General features: G+C 40.6%; 1 protein-coding gene across 5 annotated transcripts in view; it reads left to right on the forward strand.

The window, feature by feature from the left end:
- Fam135b (family with sequence similarity 135 member B) overlaps nucleotides 1-18904 on the forward strand; it is a 328330-nt gene that overhangs the window by 287168 nt on the left and 22258 nt on the right. For 3 of the 5 annotated variants that reach the window (XM_040735574.1, XM_040735572.1, XM_040735573.1), the window contains exons 16-19: nucleotides 3176-3273; nucleotides 4581-4732; nucleotides 7316-7426; nucleotides 8969-9082. In XM_040735574.1, coding sequence (XP_040591508.1) covers nucleotides 3176-3273; nucleotides 4581-4732; nucleotides 7316-7426; nucleotides 8969-9082 — 475 coding nt within the window. Of the gene's footprint in view, nucleotides 1-3175; nucleotides 3274-4580; nucleotides 4733-7315; nucleotides 7427-8964; nucleotides 9083-18904 lie in introns of those variants that run through there. The other 2 variants (XM_040735575.1, XR_005873157.1) reach the window with 2 other exon arrangements.

The following is an 18904-nucleotide window of genomic DNA, read 5'->3' on the forward strand; positions in this document are numbered from 1 at the left end:
TGTTGTGAATATGGAGTGGGCATCCATGGGAGTCCTACTGGTGACAGAGCATTGCCACCTGTAGCTATGAAACTTAAAGAACCAGTCTATGATTGCTTTACAATCAGACACGGTAGAATGAGGCTGCAATTGTAAGAAGTTCTAAGACTCACAGAGACATTAGTGAATCAATGAGAAAGAGATATGGATGATCAGAGAGTGAAGAAATTGAATAATAAGCATCCTTTGGAGGAGCAGAGTTGTTAATAAGGAAGAGCCCTCATGATTAGTGAAAGCAGTGGTTATACAGAGAACCCTCAAACATCAAAAGTGGAGAAGTCAGGCTAGTGAGATGACACAAAGTAAAGGTGTCCGCAGTCAAGCCTATATTTAGACCTACATACTAGAAAGTAAGAACCAACTCTCCCAAGTTGTCCTTTGACCTCCACACACACATAAATTAATAAATGTTCAAAAGCCAAAAAACTCAGCTTATTCCTCAAATGTTAGTGCTTAATTTCTTCGCCTGCTTTTGACACTCTATGTACAAGACCACATAACAGGCAGTAAGTAAAACGTACTTTGTGAGAGAGGAAGAGCTAGAAGACCCATCATCCAAGGGTTCACTATTTTCATGGTGAATGTCCCAGTTTCCTTATTCCACCTTTGAAACATCTCCATTGCTTACCAATAGCACCAGATCTTTACAGCACAGGGCATGAAGCCTAGGACTTCTGCAGAGAATCCTCCATCTTATCTAAAGAACTCCCATACAAAATTCCATATCATTTATGTCTTGAGCAATGTGTTTTGTATGTGACCATGTCCTGAGGTAGATGCTTCAGGACATTCAGATATGGGGGTAGAAATGACTGCCCAGTGTTCTCTGATCTTGTGTTGACTTTGCCCTAGTGAAGTTTTTTCTTCAGGGATGATAGATGTGGTAAATAACAGAGATCCAGTCAGGAATCCAGCCTTCATTGTGTGTTCCCCCGTATATTCTGTGATATGTTCCAGGAAGTGCCCCATCATGGGTTCCATATGGCTTCCACAAGCTAGTTTGAGCCATGTCTCTGTGCAAGTCATTAAACTGGAGGGATTTGTCTCAGTACTGATTAAGTCCTACTGTGCTATTACACTGTTTAAATATTATAAGTCTTGTAAAAAGTCCAGTATTGGTTTTGTACCGTACTGTGGTTTTCAGAGCATTTTTTATCATAGTGAGTGCAGTTTTCATTATCACGACAATTGTAAAATAATGAATATGCAAACCAGTAATTTCAAAAGGAGCCAAGAGGCTCTTGGAGACTAGCAGGTCATGACAATAGCAGCACCAATCTTAGGTGTATTGATATTTTCAAGAATCTTTAAGATATGAGAAAGAACACATTTCATTCTCCATTTTAATGGGCAAGGAGATGCAGATTCAGACTGTAGAAGCTACAGAACCAAGACACAGCCTCTGGGGAATTAGAGCTATAGATAAGATTGCATTTCATGAAGGCTAGCAAAAGCACTACTGGGCTGTGTCTCTCTCATGCTACAAGCTTCATAGCAAGATGGGTGACAATGGACTTAAGGATCACTCATCTCTTTGCTGCTCCTTCCTCTGGTGTGTTTGCTTCTTCAACACCCTAATTAGTATTTGTGAAAATTTTTGGCTGGAAGCTCACCCATCCCAAGATGCTGCTGCTCCAGCACTGTTTATGAAAGATGTTTTTGCTTGCAGATATTTACCCTAAATACATGTCTATGTTGTTCCCAGTCATATTCCTAAAATTTACTTATATAGATCAATCTATCATGACTTCAAGTACTTAGACACATGTAGAATTTCTCCTTTTTCTTTTTGTGTTCCTTTATCATCTGGCCATCCTTCATAAGACATGAATGGCTTTCAAATCTTTCCTGAAGCTGATGGCTGGGCATGAACTTGTAGAATAACCTGAAGACTCTGCTGTGTGATAATCAGGGGCTTTAAAAATTTGCCTAGTTTTCTTTCTATTGCTGTAACAAGAACCAAGTGTAATTTGGGGAGGAAAGGGTCTTTTTCACTTACAATTCCGTATAACAAGTCCACATCATTGAGGGGAGCAGCGGTAAGAACTCAAGGCAGGAAGCAGGAGTGTTGGGAGAACAGTGCTTACTGGCTTGCTACTCATACCTTGCTTAGCCTGATTTCTTTTTTTTTATTTTTAATTTAAATTTAAATTAGAAACAAGGTTGCTTCACATATCAATTCCAGGTCCCTCTCCCTTTCCCTCCCCTCTTCCCATGCCCTCCCACCAACCCCCCCCCCATATCCCCTCACTTCCCCAGGGAGGGTGAGGCCCTCCATGGGGTTGTCCGTAATATGTCATTTCATCCAGGGCAGGGCCTAGGCCTCCCCTGGGAGTCCAGGGTGAGAATGCATCTCTCATTGTTGGATGGGAGCCCAAAGTCCATTTGTATACCCGGGATAAATACTGATCTACTACCCAAGGCCCAATAGATTACCTAGGCCTCCTCACTGACACCCACATTCAGGGGGCTTGATCAGTCCAATGCTGGAATCCCTGCCATCAGTCTGGGATTCAAGAGCTAACCCTTGTCAGGTCAGCTGTTTCTGGGGGTTAAACCAGCCCAGTCTTGCTCATCAGTCCTCCCTCTCTGGCACTGGATTCCTTTCTTATTGTATCTAGAACCACCAGCTTAGGGGTAGCTGGGACCTCCTAAATCAATTATCAGTTAAGAAAACACACTATAGGTTTGCCAACAGGCCAGCCTGGTGGAAGCATTTTCTCGATGAGAGTCTCTCTATTTTGTGTCAAGATGACAAAAACCAACCAGCACAGGAGTCAAGCATGTCTTGGTATGATTTTGGCTCACAAAGTGATCAGGTGGTCTCCCCTCACAGAGCCTTCTTCCTCTACTATGAAGTCAGGCCAGCAGACACAGTGAGCTCATGTGGAGACAACAGGTACCGCATTCCAAGAACATAGACTCAGATCTTCTACTTTATTCCCCTAACTGAAGATTCTTCAACAGATGCCTAGGCTCTTCATTAGAGCCCCAGTGAAACTTTGTCTTGAATTTTGTCTCATCTCAACCTATAACCCCTAAAAGATGCTTACACACCTTTTCAGAAAATTTCATGCTGTTTAATGAAAGAGGATTCCTCATACAGAGGCCAATACCCTCTTCCCTTTTCTTCCAGATGGATACATTTGCAGATTTTGATACCATGACGGATCGATTATTGGATGAGATCATTCAACACATCCAGTTGTACAACCTCTCCATATCCAAAATTAGGTAAAACGAAACCTAATGCTGAGGGAAGATAGGTGACATGTTATTGTTTGCCCTATAATTATCTTTAGATGCTTCTGTAGGCCACTATGATAACTGAATTTGGGGCTCTTAATGAGTCTGATTACTTTTAGGCAGGAGTAAAAGAGTGAATGAGTAGCAAGTCTGACTTCTCACCCATATATCTTTCATAATATGGATGATAAGAATAAATATTTTGCTGCTGAGCAGTAAGTCTTAAAATTAATGTAACTGTCTCTAAGTTTGAATTCATGTTTGAATTCTCATGAGTTAAGGATATTCCATGTACTGAGTATGCAACTTTTTGCATGCTTTTCAAATCCTTGAGCCTCCACTTTGTTGTGTATTAGTTGGACTATCAGGAAACGAATGTGCTAGAACCCTGAAGGAACCTCTTGTCCAATGAGAGAGTTTCAGCCAGTAGCAGTTGTAGGCTCACAATACAATAAAAAATTTTGGTCTAAATATTTAGATAACTCAGTCTAAAGGCAGCATCTTGTCCTGTTTTTAGCATACAGATATATCAACAGAGAACTAAGGTCATGGTGTCAGTGCTTCTTTTTAGTCTCCAGGGATGTGATATCATGTATTTATTCCACAAATAAGGATTCTGAGGTTAGAAGAGGACACAGGACACAGTTCAGGCAATTCAATTTTATAGGCTAACATCTGTATTTTTATTTTTCTGATTTTATGTGTATTTTGAGAAGAGGTAAGATGCCGCACCTGTCACATTATAGGGTTTGGTAAAGGGTTGATTGGAATCTGAATGGAATACTAACTTTACAGATCTGGAAGAAGCAGGAAATTTGCACAGAGCATGTAGCAGAATGGCCAATCAGTGTAAGTGGGTGCAGACAGTTGAATACATGTGCAGAGAAATGAGGAGATGAATGGAGTCAGAACAGTGGTCAGAGCTGAGAGGATGAATGGCCTCCTGGAGAAGTCTAAGAAATTCGGGTTTTTATGTGGTAAAAGAGTAGGAGAACACAATGCTTAAACATATGGAATTGAGAAAGGATGCTATGCTGTCCCCAGATGGACTGAGAGGAGGCCCAGAGACCAGATATCAAGGGGACTGAGCTAATAATAGAGATACAAGATAAACACTACAGTTCTGCACCTCACCGTATTTTTCTAGAGCTTGAATTCACAAGCATTGGATGAAAATGAATCTGTAGCGATCATGTGTTATGTCAAGTCCTTTGCACCTTGGGGAAGATGCTAACCAGTCCCTGAGCAGTGGTTCCCTGCCATCACTCACATGTATCATTCCTGCCTCTAAACAGCTTCATTGGCCATTCTCTTGGTAACATTATCATCAGATCAGTTCTCACCAGGCCCCGGTTCCGGTATTACCTCAACAAACTCCACACATTCCTGTCATTATCTGGGCCTCACCTGGGGACTCTGTACAACAACAGCACCCTGGTTAGTACAGGTAAGACTTTGTCACCCTCATTATCCTTCAGAGTTAATCAGAGGCAGAAGTTATTTGTGGAATCTTATGGCTCTCCCTAATGTAGCATGGTGAATGGAGATTTAGTATGACAGTGTGGGTATATATACACAATGGAATTTTAGTCAAGAAAAAGAAATTATCAAACTTGCAGAAATAAATAGAATTGTAAATCAACATATTAAGGTAATATGCAGACAGACAAATACTGTGATTGCTCTCATGTGTGGAGCCCATCTTCTAGTTGTTAAATTTGACTAACATCCTACATTATTCCTTTACTTTCGGTGAAATGGAGACTATGTGTACACCTGACGAATGTTTGCATATGCATATACTTGTTTACAGTATAGATGTATAGTATATTATATGTATGTGTATAATTACATCATGTTATGTATTGTTTAAATATGGAATATATTGTGTATTCCTATCTATATTTCAGTATCTACTGCTGATTGGTTCTGGGACTCTCACAGATACCGAAAGCTGAGAATTCTTGTCACTCATGTAAACTCTCATAGTTTTTACATGTAAGCTAGACAATCCATCCTTCTTTATACATTATGTTATCACCAGATTGATTTTGCTTCCTAATAAAAAGCAAATGCTATACAAGAAATTGATTTACAATGTTGTCTATGGATAATGTCCAGGAGACACAACTATTGACTGTGTGTTGGCTCTGCAGATGTAGAACTCACCTGCACTGAGATCTGACTTGTGTGGGTGTGCGCACGCATGCATGCATTTATGGTTATGTAAGTGGGTGATTGCACGTGAGGATTGGAAAACAAAATTATGAAGCAAGCCGACTATCATCTATTCTAGGTCATACATAGCTGAAGTATGCACTGCTTGCTTGTCTATTGTTTTGAGGCCCTCACAACTTTGGGGTCTAGACTTGGAGGATGTAGAGGGAGGAGAAGCAAGGCTTGGGCTGGGAATGTATCTTATGATACAATGCTTGCCGAGTAGTCCCAAGGCCCTGGCTTTCATCCCCAGTACCACAGAAAAAAGATGATGGCAGAAGAAAAGAAGGAAATGGAAGGAAGAGGAGGAGGGGAAAGAGAAGGAAGGAGTAAAGGGGGAAATGGAGGAGGGGGCAGGAGTCAGGGAGGAGGACAGAAGCTTAATATAACATGAGCAGGGTTTCTAATGCAGAAGATTGTAGGAAGTTTTTGGGTGTGTGTTATGACCTGGAAGGCTGGTTTAATCAGCAAACTGAAAGAAGTTCTCAGGGATAGAACCACAGCACTCCACAGAGCAATATGGGAGACAACTATTTCTTAGCTATACATCTGACAAGAGTATTAGTATCTAGAACTGCAACCAAAGTTTTCCAAGAAAACAAACAACCAAATTTAAAAACAAAGCTGAACAAAGCATTCTCAAAAGATTAAATAGCACTGTGTATTTCCTGATTGGCTAGATCCTTTATGTGGCATTGGGGTCACCATTTCCCAATCACTCTGCAACTTCCTTCCAGGTGTGACTCAGATTCATGATTATTCTCTCTAGTATTTTGAGAATGATCTTTGTGTTCAGTACTTATTTGGTATTTATATGCATAACAAATATAAAGTCTTTTCATTGGAACAAACCCAAATTTATCTCTGAACAAAGACAAATTAATTTGGCTACTTCCTCCTTCATATTTATAAACATGAAATAATATAAAAAGTTTTTAAAAGATGTATTACCCACCTTATCCAACCTAGAATACCTAAAGTAGTTAATTCCATGTGGTTTATGTTATGTTTTCTACACATAGACATCTACATAATAACTACTGTGATATATGTTTCTCTGTCTACACACACACACACATGCATATGTATACATTGTGTGATCTCAACAACAAAGGAATGAATACCATAAAAACATGAAGTGCATTTTTTGCTGATACATAGTATACTCATGTTAGTATCTGCATAAGCACTACATGGGATATCTAAGAAATATGTATTCTAGTTTTGCAGTCTGGGGACCTTTATTGGATGCTCTTCCATTTGGCTTCCTTTGCTGAAGGAAACCAAATGTATATCACAGTATGCCTGGTTTCATTTACTGAGAAGCCTGTTGCTGTATCATCTTGCGGGACACTAAGAATGTAAATTTAGGAACTGGGAACACAAATCTTTGGATAAGAACACTGGCTGCACAAATATGATGACTTGGATTCAAGTCTCTAGAATGCTCGTAAAAAATTCTGTGTATGTCCATGCATTCATGTGTAGCTGTGACCCCAGTTCTGTGGGGAGAGGAGACAGAGATGGGAAGACTGCTGGTACTTGTGCTGATAGTCTTCCTCCATGTTTAACGAAAGACTTTGTCTCAGGGGTGTAATAAATCAGGAACCTGATACTCATCAGACACATGACATTCTCCTTTGACCTCTATGTGTACACTCAAATATAACACACACACACACACACACACACACATCTCAAAATGAAGTTTGATTATTTGACAAAGGTCCCATTGCTCTATTGTAAGCTAACTGAAAACATCCTCTTTGGCAGTTTCATTTTGCTTTTCTAATCCTCATCTTCCTTTTCCTAGGCTTGTGGCTCATGCAAAAGCTGAAGAAATCTGGCTCCCTTCTGCAGCTGACCTTCAGGGATAATGCTGATTTGCGCAAATGTTTCCTTTACCAACTTAGCCAAAAAACAGGTCTGTGGCTTTCTAGGCACCTGAAGATGAGACTTTAAGACAGATTCGCTTTGATACTGTATTCATTTGCTCCTGTGAAGTATGCTGGGACTGTCCAATAGCATCTTTTCAAACTGTTGAGAGGCCAAAAGCTACCTAGTGTCAGTCAACCAGTATCAGCCTGTCTCCTGTGCTACCCAGGAGACGGTGTGTGTAAGTCAATGCAGTACACAAAAGATGAAGCTTCTACTGCCTGTCAGTCTTGTTTTGTACTATATTGACAGGCCCAGTTCTGTGTTCCACCCTCACCCTGTATAGCAACATCTTTACCCCCTTATAGATCCATCCTCAGAAAGAGTGAGTAGAGCATTGTCTGTATCCCACATGAACTTCCCTTTATGTTTTCCATCACCCTGTAACGATGATGCAAAGATTAGTGTTATACCCAGCCCACATCATAAACATCAGGACAAAGGAAAGCATCAATAATGGACCACCTGTTGATACCTCTGTATTCAATTCATTTACAAGTTCAAGCTATTCCTTTTGTACTTGTCTCCCTGTGCCAAGAGGATTATTCAGTTACCAACTGAGGGAAGAAAGAGGGGTAAAACTGGGCATACAGTGTGCTGAATTGCAATGAGTTCAGCGCAGAAGTGTTAACTTGTTTCAGCCATGGAGCAGTCAAGAGTTGGAGTGCTGTTATAAAGCTGTGCTGAAGTAGATCATGGGGTTACCTTTGTCCTTCCTGGGTCCATATCAGCTGGCCATTGCTCTGGATTCTGCCCCAGTGTTTGACACTCAGGTGTGGTCTTGGATATGAATGTGAGGACCTACAGAGGCCATCAAGAGCTGTCAGCCAGCATCTTATTCAGTTATAAGTAGGCTAGGAAGAGCTCCATCTTCAGGTGAGGGCTGAGTGCAGTGTGTTGTACACTGTTCCCAGATGACCATGATGAATACCGAAATCTGCAACACTGTGGTGTGCTGACTTTTGGGTTGAAAGCTCTTCCATTCTCCCAGTGGGGAACAACGTGGGAAGGCAAAGTTAGAGCAGGGTGAGGCTGGAGAATGCAAGCTTGGAGGACAGAAGATTGGGGGAGGCAAAGCAAGGCTTTACTACTGAAGGTGACAGGGCAGGAGAGGCTAGGATTAAAGACCCAGGAAAAAAGAGAGAAAACTGTCTTCTCTGTGGGCTCCATAGTTACCTAGCCCACAGAGAAATGATTTATTATCATTGCTCGTTACCTTTTTGTATTTTTCTCAGTGCTCACAGTGAAATTTCTGTGAGCCTCCTTGGGTTTTATACTGCTGAGGTCAAGGATTTTATCTTAACTCCAAAACACAAAAGCCTTCCTTTCTCAGCTTCTCACAGCCTGCTATGCCTCCTCCCTAACTGTATATGGTGACACTCAAAATATCAGCCCTGTGCAAAAGTACAGCACAGCGTCTGGTGACTCCTCACTGCCAGTCTCTGATGAAGACTGCAAAATGTGTACAACCCAGAGGGGGTGTCAGTGTATGGGCCCAGACAGAAAGCATTCACCTGCCTTCTTCTTACAGGGTTGCAGTATTTTAAAAACGTTGTTCTGGTTGCTTCTCCCCAAGACCGGTATGTGCCATTTCATTCAGCCAGGATCGAAATGTGTAAAACTGCCCTCAGAGACAGACACACAGGTAAACTACATTTCCTTTTGAAAGAGACTTTCTAATTTTCAAAGTGAAAGTAAATTTATGAAATCCTGAATATATTTATTAGCAACAGCTGGACTCAGACTCCGGGTAGCCTGCACTGCTGTACTGATTCTACAGTGGAGTGGTGGGATAAGCATACTGTCTGGGTATGCACACACATTCCTGTTAGGAGTATAGATATTATCTCATGGGATGTGAACAGCCATTTGTTTGTCAGATGCCTGGAAGTGATAAGCTTCATTTGTGTGTGTTCATGGAAAATAGGAGACTGGATACAAACTTGGGTGATGGACTCTGCAAGTGTGTTGAGGGAAAAGTACAATGGATAAAAAAGGAAAAAGTGTATAATACATTCAATTTTTACCAGAGAGAAATGAGACAAGGGATGGAGACTATTGGGGTTCCATGGAGAAGTCAACTGATTAGGATGGATGTAAGTTTCCTAGTTAAATATGGGCACACATGGCCAGAAAATTATTCTTTAAAATAAAAAACTACTGAAATAAATCTGTTTTCAGAAAGGATTGGAGACACAGCTCAGTGATTAAGAAAATGTACTGTTCTTGCAAAGGATCTGAGTTCTATCCCAGTACCCACATTATATACTAGCTCTAGGGAATCCGATGCCCTTTCTGCCTTGCAAAGGCACCCAAATACATAAGTCATATGCAGATACATTCATACACACGTGAGAGTGTGATCATACACACTCAGACACTGAGATAAACACATAGACACAGACACAGAAATAAACACACAGGCACACAGTCACACACATAGATACACACTGACATAGAAACACACATATACAAACACACATAGACACAGGCACTCACAAACACATGCACACATACACACATGCACACACACACACACACACACACACACACACCATGCTACAGTATTTTAACATGATTTGTTCCGCATGGTGTTATACCCAATTCCCTGTGCTTAAATTATCATATATACACACATCCTTTTTAAAACTTTGCTTATTTTGTGGATAAATAACAACTTCAATAAAAATACACAATTTACTGAACCTATATATATGGTTCATCTTGTTTAGAAACATAAACGTTTATTGTGGTAGAAGCCTTTGTGTGATTGTGTAGTGCTACAGAAAACAAAAGTAAAAATTAATCCAAGCCAAATAGTCTTTGAAATAATTATTCCAGCTTTCCTTTTGTACTGGAATGCCTTAGGGGCTGTCTCCCTTCTGTTTCTGAGATATTAATTTAAATACACTTACTAAAAATTTTCAACCCAATAATGATTTCATGATTTTTGATGATTGATTGATTTTTAGATTTGTTATTTGCCTTGAGCACACTGCTCTACTCTACACAAATGTAAAAGAGTCGATGACCTGGTTTTAAGTTCAGACTTGACCAGAGTTCATCACGGTCAGAAGACCGTGTCATTGTTAGTAGACTGCCAAGCCTTTTTCTTCTGTGGTCATTCACTAACTTTCTTTTTTGCTAAATATAACCTACAGGCATGCCCCTTTGCATGCATTGCCAGCTTCAGGGCCAGACTTGAGACGTGTGTTGGTGACACTCCTGTATGGCTCCCGAGCCTATTTCATGTGCTGGCAAGTTATGACTGCCCTGTGTTAGAACACAAATGCTGACAACTGTGGTCTTTCTGTTTCAAGGACGGTTGTATGCCCGTTGCATATTTCTTTTCCTCTTCATTGTGAGAGATGTAATTCCAGTTTCACAGAGGAAGAGAGAGAGGTATAGGTTGGGTATCCAGTAGGGTCTGCAGATGATGTTTTTCTCTAGAATTGGAATGACTCATGCTGCAAGCATCTGGGATTTTGTTAAACACTAGCTAAAAGTTATTGCGAAGTTGATGCCTATGTTCCTTTTTGGAGACATTTACTTATGCTCATCTACAATTTAAATCCTTCCAGGGATAGGGAGAGAAACAGCCCCCTCTTTTCTATGGTCATGTTGACAATACATTTCTAAAGGATTTATCAAAGACATGTGTCTTATTTCATAAATTTATTTGACTATGTGGGAAGATTTTTTGTTGATTTTGTTTTTATTAAGTATTGCTGAAAATCCTATTTTCTAAAATTCCTGTGATAAATCACCTGACCTCCTCTGTTCCTTTGTCACTTCTTCATTTTAGACATTCATGCAGACAATTTGTTCCTACCCTGAAAGCTAACCAACATGAAAGCAGTGCTTTATCTGAGAAAAATAACTAAGGATGAATTATGCATACTTAAAAATAATTACTGAAAACCACCTCTATGCTCAAGGCAACAATGTGTCTAAGCAGAAATTGATTTTCTGAGGAATTCCTGCATTCTGAGTGACTTTGCCTTTTCTATGTGTGACCTAATGGGCCATGTTGCATATATAATATAAACAGTATAATATCGGTAGAGCAATACTCTGCTTCTATTTCCATTATGTTATAACATGCAAGTGTTATCCTATGGTTACAGGCATCTGTAGAAGAGGTAAAGACTCTTCTGACCAGACCAGCAAGCACAGCTTACCTAATAACCTATCATCTATTCTTTTTAAAAAGTGCTTTATTCATAATTCCTTTAAAATGTCATACATGTATATATTGTATAATGCATCTTGTTTATATCCATCCCCATTCCCTCCTTCCAACCCTTTTCCCCATAACTCCCCAACAAATCTCCCATCCAGCTTCATTTCTGTGTTTTTTAATAACCCACTGAATTCAATTACTGTTGCTCATATACACATGGGTGTGTTGTGACCAACTGAGGTGTCAACCTTCCAGTGGGATTACTTGTAAAGAAAATTGAGCCTCCATCTCTCAAGAGCCATAGGCACCAATAGCTCTTCATGGGGGTGGGTCTCTAGAGCTGCTTTCTCCCTCCATGCTAGAATTTTTTATTTTATTTTATGTATGTTTTTATTTAAATTAGAAACATGCATGCTTCAAATGTCAATCCCGGCTCCCCCTATTACCTCCACCAGCCAGACCCACACCACCACATCCCCAGCCCAATCCCCACATCATTCCTCAGGGAGGGTAAGGCCCTCATTGGGGTGATCTCCAGAGTCATTGCATCCAGGACAGGACCTAGCCCCTTCCCTGTGTGTCCAGGCTGAGAGAGCATCCCTCCATGTGGAATGGGCTCCCAAAGTTCATTTGTATGCCGTGGTGAACACTAGTCAACTACCCAAAGCCTCAGAGATTTCTGAGGCCTCCTCACTGACACTACATTCATGGAGTCTGGATCAATCCCCTGTTGGCCTCTTAGCCATCAGTCTGGGGTTCAAGAGCTCCCCCTTGTCCAGTCAGCTGTCTTTGTGGTTTCACCAGCACGGTATTGACCGCCTTGCTCATCACTCCTCCATCTCTGTTACTGGGTTCCTGGGGGACAGTTCAGTGTTTAGTTGTGAATATCTGTCTCTGCTTCCATCAGTCACAGGATGAAAGTTCTAGAATGTCACATAAGGTAGACACCAACCTTGTCATCAGGTAGGGGCTATTAATGTAGTCTCTCTGCTATTACTTAGTTTTCCAGTTGGTGTTATCCTTGTACATCTCTGGGAATCTCACTAGTGTCAGCTCTCTCCTCAAAGCTATAATGACTCCAACTATTATGGTATCTCTCATCCTGGTCTCCTCTATTCTTACCCCAACTCAGCCTTCCTGCTCCCCCATGTCTTCTTCTACCCTCCTTTTATCCTCCTCTCTTTTTTCTGGTACCCTCTCTTCTCTCCCCATATTCCCAATCTGCTCAGGAGATCTTGCCTCATTCCACTTTTCTGGGGTATCATGCATATCTCTTGGGAACCTCCCTGTTTCCCAGACTCACAGGCCCTGGGATTGTAGGCTGACACTCCCCTGATCCATGTCTAAAATCCATATATGAGTGAGTGCATGCCATGTTTGTCTTTTTGTGACTGGGTTACCTCACTCAGGATGGTTTCTTCTAGTGCCATCCATTTGCCTGCAAATTTCAAGATTCTGTTGCTTTTACCACTGAGTAGTACTCCATTGTGTAAATGTATCACATTTTCTCTATCCACTCTTCAGTTTTGGGGCATCTAGGTTGCTTCCAGGATCTGGCTATTACAAATAGTGCTGCTATGAACATAGTGGAACAGACATCCTTGTTGTATGAATGGGCATCATTTGGGTATATGCCTAAGAGTGGAATTGCTGGGTCTTGTGGTAGCCTGATTCCCATTCTCCTGAGGAATCTCCATACTAATTTCCAAAGTGGCTGTACGAGTTTACACTCGCACCAGCAATGGAGGAGTGTTCCCCTTCTCCATATCCTTTTCAGCATAAGTTGTCATTGGTGTTTTTGACTTTTGACATTCTGACAGGAGTAATATGATATCTCAGGATTATTTTGATTTGCATTTCCCTAATGGCTAAGGATGTTGAGCACTTTCTCAAGTGTCTCTTAGTCATTTTAGTCTCCTCTATTGAGAAATCTCTATTTAGTTCTGTCCCCCACTATTTAATTGGGTCCTTTGGTGTTTTGGAGAATAGCTTCTTGAGTTCTTTTTTTTGTTGTTTTTTTTTGTTTGTTTGTTTGTTTTTTGTTTTTTTTCTTTTATTTTCCAGTTTAAATTTAGATAAGAAACAAGGTTGCTTCACAAGTCAGTTCCAGGTCCCTCTCCCATTCCCTCCCCTCTTCCCGTGCCCTCCCCCCAACCCCCCCCCGTTATCCCCTCATTCCCCCAGGGAGGGTGAGGCCCTCCATGGGGGTGTCCATAGTCTGTCATTTCATATAGGGCAGGGCCTAGACCCTTCCCCAAGAGTTCAGGGTGAGAGTGCACCTCACATTGTTCTATGGGAGTCCAAAGTCCGTGTGTATACTTGGGATGGGTACTGATCTGCTACCCAAGGCTCAATAGATTCCCTAGGCCTCCTCATTGACACCCAGATTCAGGGGGTCTTGATCAGTCCCATGCTGGATTCCCAGGCTGATGCCTGGGATTCAAGAGTTAACCTTTGTCTGGTCAGCTGTTTCTGGGGGTTAAACCAGCCCAGTCTTAATCCCTTTGATCATCAGTCCTCCCTCTCTGTTACTGGCTTTCTTGAGTTCAGCTCAGTACTTAACCAAGGGAGTCTGCCTCTTCTTCGATCAGCCACTAAATGAGGTTTAAATTTTGGAGATCAGTCCTCTGTCAGATGTGGAGTTAGTGAATATCGTTTCACAATATGTGGGTTGCCTTTTTGTCTTGCTGACTGTGTCCTTTGCCTTACAGAAGCTACTCAGTTTCAGGAGGTCCCATTCATTAATCGTCGATCTTAGTGTTTGTGCTACTGGTGTAATGTTCAGGAAGCAGTCTCCTGTACCAATTCATTCAAGGGTACCTCCCACTTTCTCTTCTAACAGGTTCAATGTGGCTGGATTTATGTTGAGGTCTTTGATCCAATTGACTTAAGTTTTATGCATCTGCAGTCTTCTACATGCCAATATCCAGTTATGCCAACACCATTTGTTGAAGATGCTATCTTTTTTCCATTGTATAATTTTAGCTTCTTTGTCGAAAATCAGGTGTTCATAAGTTTGTGGATTAATCTCAAAGTGTTCAATTCGATTCCACTGGTCTACCTGTCTATTTTTGTGCCAATACCAAGCTGTTTTCAGGACTACAGCTCTATAATAGAGCTTGAAGTCAGGAATAGTGATGCCTCCTGACGTTGCTTTGTTGAGCATGGTTGTCTTGGCTATCCTGGGTCTTTTTTGCCATGTGAAGTTGAAAATTGTTCTTTCAAGGTCTGTGAAGAATTGTGCTGGGATTTTGATGGGGATGGCATTGAGTCTGTAGATTGCTTTTGGCAGAATTGTCATTTTTACTACATTGATCCTACCTATCAAGAGCATGAGAGATCTTTCCATTTTCTGGTGTCTTCTTTAATTTCTTGCTTTAAAAACTCAAAGCTCTTGCGATACAGGTCTTTCACTTGTTTGGTTAGCATTACTCGAGGTATTTTATCTTGTGTGTGGCAATTGTAAAGGGTGGTGTTCCTCTGATATCTTTCTCAGCCCTTTTATCATCTGTATATATATACATATATATATAATAGTAGGGCTACTGATTTTCTTCATTTGATCTTGTATCCTGCCACATTGCTGAAGGTGTTTATCAGCTGTAAGACTTCCCTGGTAGAGTTTTTTGGGGCACTTATGTAAACTATCATATCATCTGCAAATAGGGAAAGTTTTACCTCCTCCTTTCCAATTTGTATCCCCTTGGTCTGCTTTTGTTGTCTTATTGCTCTAGCTAGAACTTTGAGTGCAATATTGAAGAGATATGGGGAGAGGGGACAGCCTTGCCTTGTTCCTGATTTTAGCGGAATCGCCTTAAGTTTCTCTCCATTTAGTTTGATGTTGGCTGTTGGTTTGCTGTATATAGCTTTCATCATGCTTACGTATGTTCCTGTTATCCCAGATGTCTCCAAGACCTTTGCCATGAAGGGGTGTTAGATTTTGTCAAAGGCTTTTTCAGCATCTATTGAGATGATCTTGTGATTTTTGTTCCTCAGCTTGTTTATATGGTGAATTATATTGATTGATTTTTGTATGTTGAACCATCCCTTGCATCCCTGGAATGAAGCCTACTTGATCATGGTGGATGAGGTTTCTGATGTGTTCTTGGATCTGATTTGCCATTATTGTATTGAGTATTTTTGCATCAATGTTCATGAGGGAAATTGGTCAGAAGTTCTCTTTCTTAGTTGTGTCTTTGTGTGGATTGGGTATCAAGGTTATTGAAGCCTTATAAAAAGAGTTTGGCAAAGACCCTTCTGCTTCTATTGCATGGAATACTTTGAGGAGAATTGGTATAAGCTGTTCTTTGAATTTCTGGTAAAATTCTGTACTGAAGCCATCTGGCCCTGGGCTTTTTTTGGTTGGGAGACTTTCGATGACTGCTTCTATTTCCTTAGGTGTTATAGGTCTATTTAAGTTGCTTATCTGTTCTTTATTTAATTTTGGCAGGTGAGATCTATCCAGGAAGTCATCTGTTTCCTTTAAATTTTTGAATTTTCTTGAGTACAGGTTTTCAAAGTATGACCTGATGATTCTCTGGATTTCCTCAGTGTCTGTTGTTATGTCCCACTTTTCATTTCTGATTTTGTTAATTTGTATGTTCACATTCTGCCGTTTGGTGAGTTTGGATAAAGGTTTGTCTATCCTGTTGATTTTCTCAAAGTACCATCACTTTGATACATTGATTCTTTGTATTGTTTGCCTAGTTTCTACTTCATTGATTTCAGCCCTCAATTTGATTATTTCCTGGCATCTACTCCTCCTGGGTGAGTTTGCTTCTTTGTGTTCTAGAGCTTTCAGCTGTGCTGTTAGTTCTCTAGTGTAACTATTCTCCAGATTTTTCATGTGGGCACTTAGTGCTATGAGCTTTCCTCTTAGCACTGCTTTCAAAGTGTCCCATAAGTTTGGATATGTTGTGTCTTCATTCTCGTTTGAATTCTAGGAAGTCTTTAATTTCTTTTTATATTTCTTCTTTGACCTAGGCATGGTGCAATAACGCATTATTCAATTTCTGTGTGTTTGTAGGGTTCCTTCAGTTTGTGCTGTTGTTGAACTCTAACTTTAAAGCATGGTGGTCTGATAAGATACATGGAATTCCAACTTTTTTGTACCTGATGAGGTTTGTTATGTTGCCAAGTATGTGGTCTGTTTTTGAGACAGTTCCATGTGGCCCTTAGAAGAAGGTATATTCTTTTGTGTTTGGTTGGAATATTCTATAGATGTCTGTCAAACCCAATTGTGTCATAACCTCTATTAGTTCCTTTGTTTCATTGCTAAGTTTCTGTCTTGTAGTTCTGTCTAGTGGTGACAGTGGGGTGTTGAAGTCTCCCACTATTAGTGTGTGAGGTTTTATATGTGGTTTGAGTGTTAGTAATGTTTCTTTTATGAATGTGGATGCCTTTGTATTTGGGGCATAGATATTCACAATCGAGACTTCATCTTAGTGAATTTTTCCTGTGATGAATATGAAATGAACTCCTTCATCTCTTTTGATTGATTTCAGTTTAAAGTCTAATTAGTTAGATATTAGGATTGCTACCCCTGCTTGTTTCTTGGGGCCATTTGATTGGAAAGTCTTTTGCCAACCCTTAACTCTGAGGTAATGTCTGTCTCTGAGGCTGAGGTGTGTTTCTCGTATGCAGCAGAAGGATGGGTTCTGTTTGAATCCACACTGTCAGCCTGTGCCTTTTTTATGGGCGAATTAAGACCATTAATATTGAGGGATATTAATGACCTTTGATTGCTGGTTCTCATTTTTTTGGAATGGTTGTTCTTGGTGGAATTGTATGTAGATTTCCACCCCGTATCTCTTTTGGGTATTGGTAAAATGGGATTATCTATTTCCTATGTTTTTCTGGTTGTAGTTAACTTCTTTGGACTGGAGTTTTCCTTCCAGAATTTTCTGTAGGGCTGGGTTAGTGGATACGTATTGTTTAAATCTGGTTTTGTCATGGAATATCTTGTTTTCTCCATCTATAGTGATTGAAAGCTTTGCTGAGTATAGTAGTCTGGGCTGGCACCCCTGGTCTCCTTGTGTTCATAAAATATCTATCCAGGACCTTCTGGCTTTCAGAGTTTCCATGGAGAGTCAGGTGTAATTCTTATAGGTTTGTCTTTATATGTTATTTGACATTTTTCCTTAGCTGCTCTAAGTATTCTTTCTTTATTTTGTATGCTTGGGGTCTTGATTATTATGTGGCGAGGGGACTTTTTTGTGATCTACTCTATTTGGTGTTCTGTAAGCTTCTTGTACCTTCATTGGCATGTCTTTCTTTAGGTTGGGAAAGTTTTCTTCTATTATTTTGTTGAATATGTTTTCTGGCCCTTTGAGGTGGGTTTCTTCACCTTCTTCTATACCTATTATTCTTAAGTTTGGTCTTTTCATGGTGTCCCATATCCTGGATATTTGTGTTAGGGATTTTTTTGGACTTCAGATTTTCTTTGATTGATGAATCTATTTCTCCTAGTGTGTCTTCAACACCTGAGATTCTCTCTTCCATCTGTTGTATTCTGTTAGTTATGCTTGCATCTGTAGTACCTGTCTGTTTTCCCAGTTTTTTGACTTCCAGTAATCCTTCAGACTGTGATTTTTCTATTGTCTCCATGTCAGCTTTCAATCCTTGCATTGTTTGAATTGTTTCTTGTAATTTTTGCTTCATGTTTTCCTCCCTTTCTTCTATTTGTTGGAATTTTTGGTTTGTGTTTTCTTCTATTTCTTGATTTTTTTGGTTTGTTTTTTTTTCTCCCATTTCTTTAAGGGATTTTCTCACATCCTCTTTGAGGGTCTCTATCATTTTTCATGAAGATGTTTTTAAGGTCATTCCCTTCTGCTTCGTCTGCATTGTGGTGCTCAGGTCTTACTAGTGTAGAATCTCTAGACTCTGGTGGTGTCATATTTGTTTTTCTGTTGCTGAGTGTGTTCTTATATTGCCTTTTCCCCTTCATTTCTTCCAATGGGTGTACAAAGAGTCTCTTCCTCTCCTGGTGGATAGGCAACCAGGGTTCCCTTTCGGTGGGTACAAGCAAATCCAATACTCTCTGGCCTCTGCTCTCTGCCCTCTGCCCTGGGTTTGGGTGGAAGTGGAGCAGCTCTCTCTGCAGGCTCCTTGTTGCCTGGTTGTCCTTTGGGGGGAATTGACCTGGCTGCCATCCCTAAGCCATGGGATCTGAGAGAGGGAGAGTGGAAAGAAATCTGGTCTAAGTTGGGGACCCGGTGCTCACCTCTGTCCTCTGCCCCAAGTGTGGACAGAAGTGTACCAGCTCTCTTTGCAGGCTCCTGGTCG

The sequence above is a fragment of the Mesocricetus auratus genome, unplaced genomic scaffold (genome assembly GCF_017639785.1).
Source record: "Mesocricetus auratus isolate SY011 unplaced genomic scaffold, BCM_Maur_2.0 Super-Scaffold_100047, whole genome shotgun sequence".
Classification (NCBI taxonomy): domain Eukaryota; kingdom Metazoa; phylum Chordata; class Mammalia; order Rodentia; family Cricetidae; genus Mesocricetus; species Mesocricetus auratus.